Genomic DNA, 17,309 nt, shown 5'->3' with positions numbered 1-17,309 from the left:
GAAACGCAAACTCTGAATGTAGTACATACCCATGTATAAAGAATGGTTTTCATGTTGAACTGCATATCACTTTTGTTTTTCAAATATGAGGTTACATTTAATAAGCTAACAGACTATATTCACTTCTCCCTTTCCCTCTCCAACATGATTGTTTAATGACAGTATGTGCTTTTTTTTTTTTAAGGCTAAGCATGCATTTCCTAAATCAGAATGGCTACTATTTCTGATTAGCAGTAACTCAAATTGGAAACAATGGCTACTTGCTAATATCATACTCCAGTGTGAAACAACTAGGAATGGTGGCCAGCTTAGGTAATACCCACAGCCTTAGAAGAGGCACAGATCATGATCATAGGACCATGTGAGTTAGAGGGGAAAATGGTAGGATGTAAGTCCCATTGATGTAGCTTGTGCTGAAAGAGTGAAGCCTCGGTGGAAAAGTCCATTCCTAAATGGATTCTGGACCTTTTCAGCAGCATTGCCCTTGCGAGGCCCTCGGTGAACAGAGGATCAGTCAGTCAATATTTGTTTCTTTTATTCATTCATTTATATCCTGCCTTTCTCAGGGAGTTGTGGCACATTGAAAGGTCCCCTCTTACTTTATCTTTGTGGTCAAACCTCTCTGCTTATGCTGAGAGGCGCTGATTAACCCAAAGGTCCTCAGTGAATGGAGACCTAAAACTGGTCCCTGCCCAATATCTGACCACTGTTCCATCAGGACTTAAAATAATCTAATTATCCTTTTCCCACCATGTTATGCATCGTTTTAATACCATACCAGTATAGTTATTTTATCCTTTTCTTTGCATTTTATTGCTGCTGTCAAACAAAGCTTATTAAACTGGGTGAACATTAAATGCTATTAGATGAATTGCTCTAAAGCTTGGGATCACACAAGACACTAAGCCACAGTGTGTTGCTAGTGGCTTAGTGTGTGCTGTGTGAACTCAGCCATTGTTGTTGCACAGTGTGCAACCCCAGCCAATTGTTGATTATTCAATACATAAACAAGCCATGGCTTTATGTGTTGTCTCACTACAGCTGGCAGTGATGGGCTGGGTGCCGGGGAGTAAGTTAAACTCTTAGGCTTAGGAACATTCTTAGCACCAGTGACAAAATTTGCTGGCAGATTGGCACACAAGTCTTCAGAGACTTATGATTTGCCCATCTCAGCTTTAGATGGAGGCAACCATCTGAATATCTAAGGGTGTATTTAGTTTCAGTGGTAAAGCTGAAGCAAATACTTATGAAGTTCAGCTTGGGTGCTGGGGTAAGAATTGAGTACTCTTTCAAGAACTGCAGGAATATCACAATATACAGGCTCAAGCATTCCAGGGGGAGGTCCAAAGTTTCTAGGAACACAGCATTTCCCTGGGTACTTTTGGGAGGAAGTAGCTGGGATTTAAAATGTTTTGTAATATTTGACTATCTTTATCAGACAAATCCAGCACAGGAGGACTGCCGCACATCAAATCTGTAGAGACGGGCTGTCAGCATCTCATTTTTTTCCCCACAGCCCTAAGTCCAGCCTTCTGCATGTATGTCTTTAATTCTCTTCTTAGCATAAAGTTGTCATTTCTATTGTTTTCAGCTTTCAATATTCCTTTGTGAAGTCCAGGCCAGTTAGTGTGTTACAGTAGAGTTTGTTGTTTATTCATTCAGTCGCTTCCGACTCTTCGTGACTTCATGGACCAGCCCACGCCAGAGCTTCCTGTCGGTCGTCAACACCCCCAGCTCCCCCAGGGACGAGTCCGTCACCTCTAGGATATCATCCATCCATCTTGCCCTTGGTTGACCCCTCTTCCTTTTGCCCTCCACTCTCCCTAGCATCAGCATCTTCTCCAGGGTGTCCTGTCTTCTCATTATGTAGCCAAAGTATTTCAGTTTTGCCTTTAATATCATTCCCTCAAGTGAGCAGTCTGGCTTTATTTCCTGGAGGATGGACTGGTTTGATCTTTTTGCAGTCCAAGGCACTCTCAGAATTTTCCTCCAACACCACAGTTCAAAAGCATCTATCTTCCTTCTCTCAGCCTTCCTTATGGTCCAGCTCTTGCAGCCATATGTTACTACTGGGAATACCATTGCTTTAACTATGCGGACCTTTGTTGTCAGTGTGATGTCTTTTATTGAGATTTGTCATTGCTCTTCTCCCAAGGATTAAGCGTCTTCTGATTTCCTGACTGCAGTCAGCATCTGCAGTAATCTTCGCACCTAGAAATACAAAGTCTTTCACTGCTTCTATGTTTTCTCCCTCTATTTGCCAATTCTCAATCAAGCTGGTTGCCATAATCTTGGGGTTTTTTTGAGGTTTAGCTGCAAGCCAGCTTTTGCACTTTCTTCTTTCACCTTCATCACAAGGGTCCTCAGTTCCTCTTTGCTTTCAGCCTTCAAAGTGGTATCATCTGCATATCTGAGATTGTTAATGTTTCTTCCAGCGATTTTAACTCCAGCCTTGGATTCCTCAAGCCCAGCATGTCACATGATGTGTTCTGCGTGCAAGTTGAATAGATAAGGTGAGAGTATACAGCCCTGCCGTAGGCTGATCATATTTCCTTGAGACAAAAACAGGACATTGGGATGGCAAAATGGGGCAGGGCTGGGCGACGCGCTGGATTGGCAGGCAGGGACTGCTCTGGTTTTCTCCAGCTGGGAATCTTCGGATTCCTTCGTTTGTGAGAGGCAAGGCTGGGCTGGAGAGTCTAGTGAACGGTTGTCCCCAGCAGGCCATTCCTCCTCTGGCTGTGCTTTTATGTTCTTTTCTTTATGCCGTTTCAAGGCAGGAGCCAATCGGCTCGCCCTTTGATCACCGCCTATCAGCTGATCCTGTTTTTTTCTTTTTAGGTTTCCCACCTGTTTGAGCTCTGAGGCTTTTTTCCCGTTTCTGCTGAGCTCCCTCTCCTTCCACTCAGAGACTGCGTTCTGACAGGTTCGCGGGAACTTTCAATTTTTTAAGTAAGGTTTTTAGGAAAATGGGACAAAATGGACATTTCTATTAAAATGATGGGACAATCTGGAAATGTTAAAAAAACAGGACTGTCCTGTTCAAAACTGGACGTACGGTCAGCCTACACTAGAGGCAGATAACCTGTGGCTCTTATTTTATTTATCAAATTTCATCACCGCCCATCTCCCCCAAAAGAGAGTTTATTGTTAAACTTCAGCTCTCAGCAGCTTCAGTCAGTAGGGCCAGCAGTAAAGGAAGCTAAGAATGAAAGTTCAGCAACATCACACCTTGTGCATCTTAGCCTTTTCTATTCACAGACATTCAACCGTAATCTATTATTATGATTGGTCACACAGTCAGCCAGATGTTTAGACTGGATTTGGCATTTTTGTCCACCTGTCGAGTCCTTCCCAAGGTCCCGGGTTAGACAGATGTTGTTTAATAATATTAAAGGTATTGTCACAGGATGTAAGCTGTTCCAAGCAAAGCTGCCTTTTGCAATTGGCTGATGGTTTTGTCAATGCCAGTGGTGTTCAAGTGGTGCTCCAGATGTTTTGGGATTGCATTTAAGCCTCCTATTACTATTGGTACTACCTTTGCTTTCTTTTGCCACAGTTGTTCTACTTCTATTATTATTGGTCACACAGTCAGCCAGATGTTTAGACTGATTTGGGCATTTTTATCCACCTATTGAGTCTTTCCCAAAGACCTGGGATAGGCAGATGTTGTTGTTTGATGGTGTTAAAGGTATTGTTGTAGGATGTAAGCTATTATTATTATCATTATCATTAGTAGTAGTGGTATTACATTGGTATGGTATTCTCCCCTATGTGAAGCTTTTCAAATATGTTCAGACTACAATGTTTACCATTTGGAACTAGCACGCTGCCTCAGAATGACAGACATTCTAGTATAATGCACTTGAAAGGCAGCAGAACGGGAAAGCTACAGTTGTGCTTAATAGCATATGACCCTTTTTGAATTTTCAGTATTTCTGCATAAAGATGACCTGAAACATGATCTGTTCTCCATACAAGTCCTAAAACTAGATAAAGTGCTGGTTCACCTCCTTCCTCCAGGGCCAGACCCAATTGGTGGTGATAGTGAGTGATCTGACCCTCGACCCCTCCTTTGTGGGGTGCCGCAGGGTTCAGTTCTCTCTCCTCTCCTATTCAACATCTACATGAAACCGCTGGGCAAGATCATCCGTCACCACGGGATGAGGTATCATCAATATGCCGATGATACTCAATTGTATATCTCTATCCCGGGTGAAGTAAGTGATGCTGTGACTGCCCTCTCTCAGTGCCTGGGGGCTATGGGGGTCTGGATGGGGAACAACAGGCTTCAACTGAACCCTGGTAAGACAGAGTGGCTGTGGGTTAAGGGTTCCTCTGTATCCAGGACTTTGTCATCTTTAGTTCTGGATGGGGTGGCACTGCCCCAGACAGACCCAGTGCGTAACCTGGGAGTCCTCATGGACGCACAGCTCCTGCTCGAAGAGCAGGTGGCAGCCGTGGCCAGGAGAGCTTTTGCGCAGCTTCATGCTGTGCACCAGTTATACCCTTTCCTGGATTGGGAAGCCGTTCGGACAGTTACTCATGCCCTTGTTATCTCCCATATAGACTACTGCAATGCGTTCTACATGGGGCTACCCTTGAAGAGTATCCAGAAGCTTCAGCTGGTCCAGAATGTGGCTGTGCGAGCTATTTTTGGTGCCCCTAGAAGGGCACACATAACACCTTTGCTACACGAGTTGCATTGGATACCAGTTTGCTTGCGGGTCCGATTCAAGGTTTTGGTTATCACCTTTAAAGCCCTACATGGTATGGGACTGGGTTACCTGAGGGACTGCCTCTTCCCCGCATCATCAGCCTGTCCCACCCAATCATGCAGAGAGGGCATGCTACGGATCCTGTCAATAAGAGAATTCCATTGGCGGGGTCCAGGAGGCAGGCTTTCTCTGCAGTAGTGCCTGCCCTTTGGAACATCTTGCACCCCTCCCTGGAGGTGAGATTATCCCCATCACTCCTAGCCTTCCAGAGGAAGTTGAAGACCTGGCTCTGCCACCGGGCTTGGGGCAGGGAGGAGAATTGCCATACTTGGGGTTGGCTAGTGCTTTGAAGTGCCCTTCCTACATAATGACTGAAGGAGATCACAGTCATTTGGATTTTATTAGATGGGGTAGTTGAGAAATTGTTTTAGAGGGATTTTATTGGAATTTTATTATATATTTATTGTTTTATATTGTAAACCGCCCAGAGTCCCTCCGGTCAGAGGAGATGGGCAGTGACAAATTTGATAAATAAATAAATAGAGAGAACCCAATTAGACAAATAAGTCAAAAACATTATACAATCCTTCTTCATTTGTTTAAGAGGGTTGTTCGTTCCTTTGTTTTTGATTTTTTTTGTAGGGGGGGTCTCTTTATCAAGTTTTAGGACTTGTGTAGAGAACAGATCACATTTTAGGCCATATTTATGCAGAAATATTGAAAAATCAAAAGGGGTCACAAACTTTTAAGCATCACTGTATATTCCTTTGTATGATCTGCATGCCAAAATGAAATGGGTAAATGTTTTTTAAATGAGTCAATACATAATCAGATAAATTACTATCTGAAAGATATGAAAACAGTCAGAATATAATACAGTCTTGGAGACTGGGAATCAGAAGTGTTGCTAAATCCAAGCAGAGGCAGATAAGGACAAACAGCAGGAAGTTTGGGGCCATCATTTACAAAAGACATGAACAAGACAAAGCGATAACTGAGGATGTCACCATACTTAACGATCACTTTGCTTTTATTTGAATAAGGATGATAGTGTGTCAAAGGGAGGTTTATGCAAAATAGCTTGAAGAACTGGAAGATATTGAATCTTAAGTGGGGGGGGAAGGGCAAGGCTCTGTATGTAATCTATTTCTCGAGAACTCTTCTTGTTATCTTGTTTTTCTTTCTCATTTATTATAAAGCGGAATTTTAATACTGTCAAAAGATAATAGGCACATACACACACAAACATACACAAAGTGTTCAAAAGAGAAAACAGACATCAAATTATCTCCCGCAATTATACAGTCAACATGTCAGTGCATTAAAAATAATGAAGCCAAAAGTGACAGGTGTTACTCTTATTTGGGCCAATTAAGATGACAAAGCAATTCAGTAAGGCTCTTTGCAAGAGTTTGGATGCTAAGCAGAAACGAGTTCAAGCCCACCACTCTGAGGTTTGTTCCTTGTTCCCAAATTCTTATTTAGCCTAGTGGAGCCCAAGCAGACAATCAGAATACGGAATCACTATTTTAGACAATTCTATTATTACGACCAAGTAGCAACAGTAAGAACAGACCACGGAACAACGGACTGGTTTAAGATTGGGAAAAGAGTACGGCAGGGCTGTATCCTCTCACCCTACCTATTCAACTTGTATGCAGAACACATCATGCGACAAGCTGGCCTTGAGGAATCCAAGGCTGGAGTTAAAATCTCTGGAAGAAACATTAACAATCTCAGATATGCAGATGATACCACTTTGATGGCTGAAAGTGAAGAGGAACTGAGGAGCCTTATGATGAAGGTGAAAGAAAAAAGTGCAAAAGCTGGCTTGCAGCTAAACCTCAAAAAAGCCAAGATTATGGCAACCAGCTTGATTGATAACTGGCAAATAGAGGGAGAAAATGTAGAAGCAGTGAAGGACTTTGTATTCCTAGGTGCAAAGATTACTGCAGATGCTGACTGCAGTCAGGAAATCAGAAGACGCTTAATCCTTGGGAGAAGAGCAATGACAAATCTCGATAAAATAGTTAAGAGCAGAGACATCACACTGACAACAAAGGTCCGCATAGTTAAAGCAATGGTGTTCCCCGTAGTAACATATGGCTGCGAGAGCTGGACCATAAGGAAGGCTGAGCGAAGGAAGATCGATGCTTTTGAACTGTGGTGTTGGAGGAAAATTCTGAGAGTGCCTTGGACTGCAAGAAGATCAAACCAGTCCATCCTCCAGGAAATAAAGCCAGACTGCTCACTTGAGGGAATGATATTAAAGGCAAAACTGAAATACTTTGGCCACATCATGAGAAGACAGGACACCCTGGAGAAGATGCTGATGCTAGGGAGAGTGGAAGGCAAAAGGAAGAGGGGCCGACCAAGGGCAAGGTGGATGGATGATATTCTAGAGGTCACGGACACATCCCTGGGGGAGCTGGGGGTGTTGACGACCGACAGGAAGCTCTGGCGTGGGCTGGTCCATGAAGTCACGAAGAGTCGGAAGCGACTAAACGAATAAACAACATTATTACTGCCCTCTCCCTCAAAAAAATGGTCATAGATTCTTGTCAAGAAACCTTTTTTCTTTTATCTGTCCCAGTATTTGCCAAAGGTTGGATTGTGTGCCCTAGTTCTTTCAGCCTTAACGTCCTTCTGCACATTTAAATAAAAAGGATCACAGCCAAGTTGGTCCATGGGGGTGGGTGCATGGGTAAAAATCCATAGTTCAGTAATAGCAAATGTTACGGCCAACCAAAATACAAATATGCCACCTGAACAAGAAACTAGCATCCTGAACCTTGAAATTGGCAAGGAGCCATTCTAAATTTTACATTATGGCAATCAGGCAAACCTCCTCATCCAGAGGTCATGGACCTCTTTTTCATCTTCCCTTCTACAGGTAACATTTCTTCAGGGAGTGGAAGTCCACCACAGAAGGACTTTTATTTCATACACAATTATAATCAATTGAAGGGGAAAGAATGTGTTTGGAAGGGAAAGGGGTGAATCAGCAATGCTGTTGTAGATTATGAGTAAGAAAAGTTTTTTTTTTTAAGGAAATCAACAGATTAATTTTTGCTTGGCCATGCCTTGAACAGCCCGCTCTCATGCAGAAGTCAATGCAACAAAACTTTCTTTGCTATAGGGCTAACATGTCAACCAGGGTCTCCTGAGTTACATTCCTGGATTTTGGCTGTTGTCCACATAGAGGAAAAAAGCTTTTGTTTGTTTAAATCTGAGAAACCAACACGATAATGGGGTTTACAGTCTAATCCTACTGATGATGACGAAGAAGTGCTGTTGTGCGCGGTGGGTCTTATTCCCCAATAAATAGATTCACAAGTTGCAGCCTTAGTTCTGGGAGGAGAGCACATCACACGGAGGCTGGTGGTGAAGAGGACTTCGGGGTTAACCATCCTTCCCCAAGCGGGTGCCCTGTGCAGACTTCAACTCCGGTAAGTCTCCCCACCTAGCACGAGCGAAGAGTAAGGGTCGAAATGGAACTGGAGACCGCGAGCTTGGAAAAAGGCGGCTCGACAGACAGACGGACAGACAGGCGCGCGCGCCCTTGCGAACGCGCCCAAGCGCGGAAACCTAAAACTGTCTCTCCAGAGCCGGTCAGGAAAACCACCAGCCCGGTCGCACTTCCGGTGGGGGGCCGTTCTCGGTTTTCCACCTCGGGGGACGCGCTTCAACTTAGCGGCAACCTGGGCACCGTTACCTGGGAATCGGTAAACACGGGGCTTGCTTTTCACGCAGCCGAGCGTCGCACGGCTCGCCCCTCCCCTGCAGGCAATCGCCTCGGACGGCACGTGCGCCCGGGAGCAGAAGTCCCGGGGATCGCCCGGAGCAGCCCTCCACTACTTTCCCCAACCTGGCGCCCTCCGGGTTGGCTGGCGCTCGCCCCCACTCGACTGGCGGCAAACCAGGCTGGGGAAAGGCGTCGGGGGGGGAGACAACCCCCCCGCGGTCCTCCCGCGTCTGCAAGGCTCCCGCTCGCTTTCCAACTCTGCGCGCAGACCCGCCGCCTCGGCTTCCTCTGCGGGGGCCAAAAGCCACCCCCCGTCACGACTCTCCCCCGGGCGCCTCCCCGGCTCGCCCGACCAGAAGCGCCCCGCCGCTGCCCCTGCGGGCCTCCCTCCGCGCCCGGAGCGCGGGGGTCCCCGGCGCGCGACACAGCACGGAAAGGGTCGCACCTCCGAAGCGGCCGCTTTCCCCGCCCCCTCGCTGTGACGCCGCGGGCCCCGCCTCCCGGTCCGGCGCGTGACGTCCCCGCAGCTCGCCGCCGCCCCCTTGACCTCACTTCCGGAAGGTGGAGTCGAGCGCTAGCCCGGGGTTTCCGGCTGAGGCGCCGGACCGGAAGGGAAGCATGAGTTGGTGAGTGGCGGTTGCGGGGGGCGCTTGTTCCGCGCTCGGCCCCGCGCAGGGGAGGGGGGCGTCTGCGACGGAGCATGGCGGGCTTGTTTGCAGTTACGTTTTACAAGAATGAACTTTGCCCTGGGGGAGCGTGGGGGGGTTAAAAGGGCTTAGGGAAAAGCTTCAGGGGTTAATGGGGATCGATGGCCGCGCAAGAAAGGGGCTCCCGCGCATCTCTGGATCGCAGGTGCAGGAAGCTGGGGGGGGGGAGCGGTGCTGTCATCCCTTGCTGGTGAGGGATGACCGGCGTCTGGATGAGCCGTGGTCTTCGCAGAGAGGAGCTTGGATTTTGCTTCCGTTGTCCCTTGAGATGTTTTTTTCTTTTTGGCTATCTGTACTCTTAAGTTAGGTTCTCAGTAGCTCTCCCTCCAAGGATGCAACTGAAGCTGTGTGACCTGACTTGTGTGGAGGTGGAACAGTGCACTGTTGCAAGGAACGAGCAGGTGGTTCCTCCCTCTCAGCCTTTCTCACCCTTTTGACCCCAGAGGAGCCCTTGAAATGTTTTCCATGCCTCGGGGAACCCCTGCACATTCAGGCTCCAAGATAGGCCAGAAGTCACAAAATTATTGTATTTGCTTCATGGGTGGGCCTGGATATATGCATGAACAGTGTTCTTAGACTAAAAATAAAGAATGAAACTGACCTCTTTAAGGTGAAGTTGTCTGAATTTGAAATGATTTTTTAAATAAACCATGATCTCCATGGAACCCTGGTTGAGAAACCCTGCTCCCACTCATCTTATACCCAGAAACCTATAAAGCAGGAAGAATGGAGGAATTCTACCCTGAAAGCCATATTCATCTGTTGCATGCAGAGGTTTCTAGGGCAGTGCTTCCCAAACCTGGGTAAATTACCCCAAATTGGGTAAAAGTGGTTTTTCTTGGGGCAATGACACACAGACCCATTACATTGACTTAAATTGACCTACAGTGGATGAAAAGGACTTTCTGATAAGCGGTGTTGGGAGATGAAGGAAAACTTGGGAAGCCCTGTTCTAAGGGTTGAGAAGTTGGTGATCTTGCTGCCTTGTCACTTTCTAGGCCAGCCTTTCTCAGCCTTGGCAACTTGAAGATGTGTGGACTTCATCTCCCAGAAATCATGCTGGCTGGGGAATTCTGGGAATTGAAGTCCACACATTTTCAAGTTGCCAAGGCTGAGGAACACTGTTCTAGGCATTGGAAAGTCATCTCCAGAGAAGATGGATCTGCTCGTGGCATGGAGTCAACATTCTGGTGCTACATTTTAGAGATTTAGGTGGGGTACGCTCCTCTAGAAGTGCAGTTATGGATTAGGAGGTGCCTCTGAATCCATCTCTCTCTCAGTCTTTCCCAGACTAAGGCAATGGTCTTTTATCAGCTTTGCCAATAGATCACCTATATGCTTGGATGATGATAATTTAAAACAATGACATTGGAAAATTCTGAGCTTGTTTACTGAAATGCCATGTATGTGAGTGGCCTTTACATCTAAACACCTTGGTTTGTAAAGAATTCAGCTGCCAGAATGGTTTCTGGGTGGACTCAAAAAGATTGTGTGATATCTGTGCCAGAGTCATTTCACTGATTGTCACTTGGTTTCTGGGTGATATATACAGTGCTGATTCTTACTTTTAAAGCCGTACATGGCTTGGCCTGGATTATCTGAGCAGTTTTTTCTGTTTGATTCCTGTTCCTAGGGAGTTTCTTAAGCATTCTACCTGCTGAATTCTAGGGGATTTTTTGTAAACCACATAGACTAGAGCCACAAAATGTGCTTATTATAAAAGTATAACTTAATTTATCTCCCTGTTCACATTGTAAAAAGCCATAAACGCCTACTTGAAGAATATTATTTTACTAACCTTGTTTAATTTACCTAAGGGACCGTCTCCTCCCCATCACATCAGCCCGTCCCACTCGGTCGTGCAGAGAAGGCATGCTATGGACCCCGTCTGCAAGAGAATTCCATCTGGCGGGGTCCAGGAGGCGGGCCTTCTCTGCAGCAGCTCCTGCCCTTTGGAATATCCTTCCCCCAGAAGTGAGATTAGCTCCCTCCCTCCTGGACTTTAGGAAACAGCTAAAGACCTGGTTTTGTAATTATGCCTGGGGCAGGAGGGAGAGTAGCCATTCCTGCGGATGGTTAGTTTCTTAGAAGGACCCAGTTCTGCCTGCAAATCATAAAGAACTTTTAACCATCGAGGTTTTTATTATATTTATTGTATCTGTATTATAGGGTTTTATAGTTTTATATTTTTATCTATCTTTTATTGTAAACCACCCAGAGTCCCTTTTGGGAGATGGGCGGTGATAAATTTGATTAATTAATAAATAAATAAATAAATAAATAAATTTTGTTTTTGTTGTGCATTGCTATGATGCAGCAGTATAAAAATTTTATGGCAATATTGCACAAAAGAATCCCTGGCCAAAAGATTTTGATGCTGCTGTAACGTATGTGTGTGTGTATTTATTTATTTATTTTTCCCATTTTGTTACCATCGATCTCCCCCACAAGGGAGATCTCTCCAAGGGAGATCTTGGGGGAGATGGGCAGTAATATTTCATTTTACCATTTCAGGATGATTCTTTTTTTCCCCTGGATTCTTCTCATAAAAAGAAATGGAAGAGAATTATATTGGCTGAATTCATATATCATGCTAAAAAAAAGTTTGTCTAATCATGATTTATTGTAAATTATCTGGACTTGCACAACATGGTATATCAAAATGAAGCAAACCCTATGATGAGTTAGTGTGTTGTGTGAATCCAATCTTTCCCTAGCTTGCAGTTATTCGACCTCTCCTGGAAAAATTGGGATAATGCTCATGAACTGCCAATAATCCCAAACACAGAAAGACTGATAATAGTTTTTACTACTTCTGGAAAGTTAAATTATTCCTGCCCCACCTCCAAGAATTGGCTGTTCAATTGATGTCAGCTATATCCTTTTTTTAGTACTATCCTAAATGTATTTACTGGAAATCATACTCAGCTAAACAAAATCTGTTTCCTATTATGACCTTAGGAAAAACACATTTTTATTATTTCATCAAAAATGCTTCTTATATGAAAATAATGGAACTGTTCCAGAAATAATGCCTGGATTTGGGGCCTTGCCCTCACAGAGATTATGTTGGTTGACTAAGAAATTATGGGTGTGTTTCTTTAATTGCTTAGGAGCCATCCCAAGGGACATTAATCTTTGTGGTGGCAAAAATTGGTGCTCCAGTTCAGAGGAAAAGTCTGGTTGCGATAGGCACTGGATCCAGAGCTGTTCCTTAACCAAACACCTTAAAGTTTGTTAAATTATACCTTTACGTTTAAGGCTAGGCCTTGAGCAGTCCTTGAATCATAGTCTGTTCCCTTGTTTTTTTTTTTCCCCCCAGTGGGAGGAAAGTATCTAACACCAATCATTTCTCACTCAGTCCACTGGAAGTTGGCAAGAATTATGTGGCTTATGATGTGCCACACAGACATATCGTATGGTTGAAGTAAATAGAACTGCTCTGCACCTGTTTCTGAAGTTGTCCATATCCATTTTGGGAAAATAGATAGCTGATACAAGAGCAGCTAATGACGGGGTTCACACATCACAGTAAACTGCAGTGTGCTCAGCCACAGGCTATTGAACAAACCACAAAGCGCTGGCTTTGCATGACAGTGCTGAGCTGTAAACCATGGTTTCAGACCACAACACCTGGACTCACACAGCATGTTAAGCCAATACCGAACAAACCACGTTATGGCTTAGTATGATATGAACCTAGCCTGTATTTGCATCTAACCCATTATTGCCTATTTTGACAGTAGCTATCTTGGGCATGGGAAAGCGACCAGGCCACATGGTAAATGTTTAGACTAGAACTCTCATGGTGTCTCAGAACTGGCATATTCTCTGGACTGATGAGAGTTGAACTCCAAAAACACAAGCCCTCATGTCTTAGCTCGTAGGCCATTATTTTTCCCTTTACCCGCTACATTTTTCTTCTACTTGCTGAATTTAGAAGTGTTTGTATGTAGTGGGCATACGTCTATGGAGCATTCTCTCTCCCCCCACCCCCCGGTACGTTCTCAAGCAGTGCCCCTTGTTTGGGTAACAGTTGCACTTTCCTCTTGTGGAAGCTAAAATAGCTGAACTGTACCCAGAAGTACTTTTGTTTTTATTTCCTTCCTTCCAAACCCAGCCCAGCAGACTATTAGCAGATGTATAGCCATTGCTTTCAATAAATCATAATATTATTTTCTCTCTATACAGTATTACTTGTCCGCCATTCTTCCTCCAGGGAATTCAAGGCAGCTTATATCTGGCTCCCAGCATACAATCTGAATCCCAGATTATCTTGCATCCTGATAGGTGCAGAGACAAGGCTGCTTATGTACCGCAGTAGGCCTTTGTTATATGCTTGCAGATTATTCTGAGTCTTCAGCCTCAAACCAATCACTGGTTTGAGATGGGTGGCTATATGAATGAATGAATGAATTAATTAATTAATTAATTAAATGTTGTGTTTATAATGCAACTTGCCTAAACACAGTTTTAATTAAATTGATCCATATTAAAACTGGAAGGAGATCGTAACGCAGTGAAGGAAGTCATTTTTTCATTTCGATAATATACCAGCTTCAGTCTCTGGCATCTTCATTTAACAGGCTGTCAGCGCGAGTCTGGGAAATGCTTCTTTTTACTAGAGACTCTGGATTGCTGCCGAATAGCTAATTTCTGACCTGATGGACTAATGCTCTAATGCTGCATAAGGGAGCTTCAAAACCATGATACATCAGTTATAAACAATGGAAATAAATTCTGGAATGGACGCTTGCTGAGATTTCTTTTTTAAAAACATTTGGCGATCACCAGGTTGGATGAGGATTACATAATTAACTGCCTTTGTTTTCTGATCACTTCTTTCCTAGAAGTCTTTTAAAATTAGCTACAGTGTTTTTTAGTTCTCAGATGAGTCAGGCTAAATGTGATGATAGAAAACAACCTGCAGAACTAGGACTGTTGACAGAACTCTAAAATTTAGGAGGTGTTCATGCCTGGTTTCACACATTGCTCCAAGCCCTAATATGGATTATTTGGTTTTAGCATAGCACAAAGTGTAAACCCAACCATTGTGATGAACTAAGATTTGTGGCTTAGCATCTTGTGTGAACCGGGCCAATTTTGGTTTATATAGTAGGTCATGGTGAAGTGTCCCATGTACTAATTCATTGTATTAACACAGTCAATCTGTAACACCACTCTGTAACTTCTTTTTGGTATTTTCAGTTTTAATTCAGCTTTGATTTTTTCTGGAAATGAGTCATCTGTCCTTTGTCTTGTGAAGTTATAGACAAAAACATATAAACAGTATCAATCTGATGTCAACCATTCATTGCTCCATCAGTTTGGGACACAACTGGACTCCCCAAGAATACACTCATAGTTATTTTTAAATTAAAAATCTTTACCTAATAAACACTATGCTAAATGGTTTCTCTAGGAGACTGTGAGTTCTAGTCCTGCCTTGGACATGAAGCCAGCTGGGTGACCTTGGGCCAGTCACTTTTTCCCAGCCCTGGGAAGGAGGCAAGGGCAAACCACTTCTGAAAAACTTTGCCGAGAAAACTGCAGGGAGTTCTCCAGGCAGTCTCCGAGAATTGGACACGATTGAATGGGTTAAAAAAAATGGTTTCTAAAATCTATGGCAGTGATTCTTAAACTGGGGGTAATTACCCCTCAAGGGGAAAATTTGGGCATATCCTGGGGATAATGGAGCATTTGTAATTGTTTGTTTGTGAGTTGAGGATCCAGTTTGGGACTGCCACTGCTGAGATGCTTGTGTAAAACAACAGAATCTGGCTTTTTTGGTGGTGGTGGTGAAAATAATATTTGAGACTGGGGAAAGGGGTAATTGAGTCACACAGTTTAAGAATCACTGATCTGTGGGTTAGCCAGGAGCCTTGAAAGTGGTGGAAAAAATAAGGAAAACAGTGGGGAGATGAAATTTATCTGCCTGAGCCTTTAACAATGCAATATCTTGAGAAGGGATGGAGATGCTATGGGAATAGATTTCTGACTGAAAGAACATAAAACTAGCCCACTTTCCCTTTCTTCCTTTTTAGAAACCTCTCTCTGTTATATACTGCATTAAGAGTGCTCAGATATGTGGCTGGTGGACACATCTGACCTGGAATTCTTTGGCTTGTCATAGCAAAGCAGGGAAAGGATTTTAGCAGGACACAGTAGAGAAGAAGATCCACCTGCATGAAATCCCCCCCCCCAAAAAAAACACCTCCAGAAGTTCCGAGGCATTTGTTCAAGGCTGATGGGAGCGCTTATACTACAGATGAGGGGTCAGTTACCACATTATACTTGTGGGGCTGTGACCTTCTGGGTGCCCCCCGGCTAAGCTGCTATAGGTCACAAAGAGACCTGGCAACTTTTAACAAGGCAGCTGCAGCATTAAAGTGGAATGGAGGGCTGAGAATTTCAGCAGCACTCATTAAATTAATTGTATTTATGTTTGTGAAGGTGTTACGTATTTCTGAACTATGTACTTGTTGGTGCATGGCGGCTAAAAGATTTCTGAATTTTTGACCAACTCGGACAACACGTGCTGTTGATAAAATAACGAGGTTTCTTGTTAATCCCCTCTCAGAAGATCTGCTCCAGCTGTGCTTGGTTTTCAAGCAAGGTTTTGATTCCCTTGCTGCCACCTCTACAGATTCATCCTGTGAATTGAAACACCGCCCCCCACCATATTTTCAGTGTCTCCCTTCTTACTTGAAGTATTAAAGGTTTTCAGCTAGCCAGTTTAGAATTTCCCTGTCTCACGAAAATCAGCATCTCTGACACTCTGAGAATTCCTTAGTCAGCTGTCCGGTGAGTTTGACCTGACGTAAATTTCACTCTTCAGAGGGGGTGATCAGTAATCCCTTTCGTAAGATCAAGCAAGGGTTCTCTATTCTTGCTCATTTCGTTTCAGTGGGACCAGCTGAACAAACCAAGAAGCCTGGTCTGTGCTTGCTTAGTGTCATATGCCAGGTAACATCCCTGGTGTGTTGCTTCTTAACAAAACTACAAAGCAAGATCAAATAATTGGAAGAGGAACAAACACTATATCTCAGTTTGATGTAATATTAAAATCACATAAGAGGTTTCCTGGGTTTTTTCAGCTGCTTATATTTGGTAAGAGAAGGCGGGCTGCCTTGATCAGGCTGCGTGGCCCAGCTTTTCACTCCAGTGACCCAGAGAGAGAGCGTGCATGGCCTGGGTGCTATGAGCAAGTACACAGTGCTCATGTGCTCCAAACCCAAGCAGTATTTTTTATTGTTTCAACTGGTTTACAGATTTGTATTTGCTTTTTGCCTGACACAGTCCTAACCTAGATGTGAGTGATGGCAGGACAGATGGTTATATTTTCACTATTTAAAGGGAAGCGGGCATTAATCGATCTGTTTTTTAACGGTGCCCTTGACAACCATTGTGTCTAGGTCATTTCTCAGAAGGGATTGCTGGTTTACAGGGCATAAGGAACAGCTAGTCCAATGGCAGGTGCGTATGAGGTGCCTTTGGGAGAAAATGGCAATAATAGTACTAAACATCTGTGCAATTGCTGTCTTCCTTTTTGAGTAAGGGGGTATGGCAGAGATTTTAGTCAATGTGATTTTATGCTTAAAACCTGTAATAATGAACTTGAGATTTGGATTTTGCTTCCTTATATTTGTGTTTTTAAACACTTCAGCTTTGGTGGTTCAGTTGTTTGGTCTTCATCTAGAGCAGTGTTTCTCAACCTTGGCCACTTGAAGATGTGTGGACTTCAACTCCCAGAATTCCCCAGCCTGGCTGGGGAATTCTGGGAGTTGAAGTCCACACATCTTCAAGTGGCCAAGGTTGAGAAACACTGATCCAGTTAGGTTTAGTGGTGAAGGTACTGTATTAGGAGTGGGTTCTAGTGCCCCCTTAGGGCCCGTATCTCCCTCAGGGTAGCAAAGTGGTGCTGTTGGACTCAGAGTAAGAAGATCCTAGTCTACTTTTAGCCACAGAAGCCCCCAGAGCTGAAAGTTCCTTGGATAGTCACTCTCCTGTAGCCCAGACTACTTCACACTGTGGTTGTTGGAAAATTTGTGGACAGTATAAGTAGTTATTTATGTATAACTACTGTGTAAGTAGTTATTATTATTTATGTATAACTCTGTATAAGTAGTTATTTATGAA

The 17,309-nt window shown here is 44.1% G+C and overlaps 1 protein-coding gene across 3 annotated transcripts in view; it reads left to right on the top strand.

Annotated features, from left to right (window-relative positions):
- The window catches only part of BIN3 (bridging integrator 3), a 531,071-nt gene that overhangs the window by 419,480 nt on the left and 94,282 nt on the right, over positions 1 to 17,309 (top strand). The window contains exon 1 of one of the 3 annotated variants that reach the window (XM_063311531.1): positions 9,019 to 9,089. The exons of 1 other annotated variant lie outside the window; for it this stretch is intronic. Coding sequence is in view for 1 of the 2 variants with exons in the window: in XM_063311530.1 (XP_063167600.1) it covers positions 9,082 to 9,089 (8 nt within the window). In the remaining variant the exon portion in view is untranslated. Of the gene's footprint in view, positions 1 to 9,018; positions 9,090 to 17,309 lie in introns of those variants that run through there. One more of the 3 variants, XM_063311530.1, reaches the window with a different exon arrangement.

This window comes from Candoia aspera, chromosome 9 (genome assembly GCF_035149785.1).
Source record: "Candoia aspera isolate rCanAsp1 chromosome 9, rCanAsp1.hap2, whole genome shotgun sequence".
Lineage (NCBI taxonomy): Eukaryota > Metazoa > Chordata > Lepidosauria > Squamata > Boidae > Candoia > Candoia aspera.
This window is presented reverse-complemented; position numbering and strand designations above follow the sequence as displayed.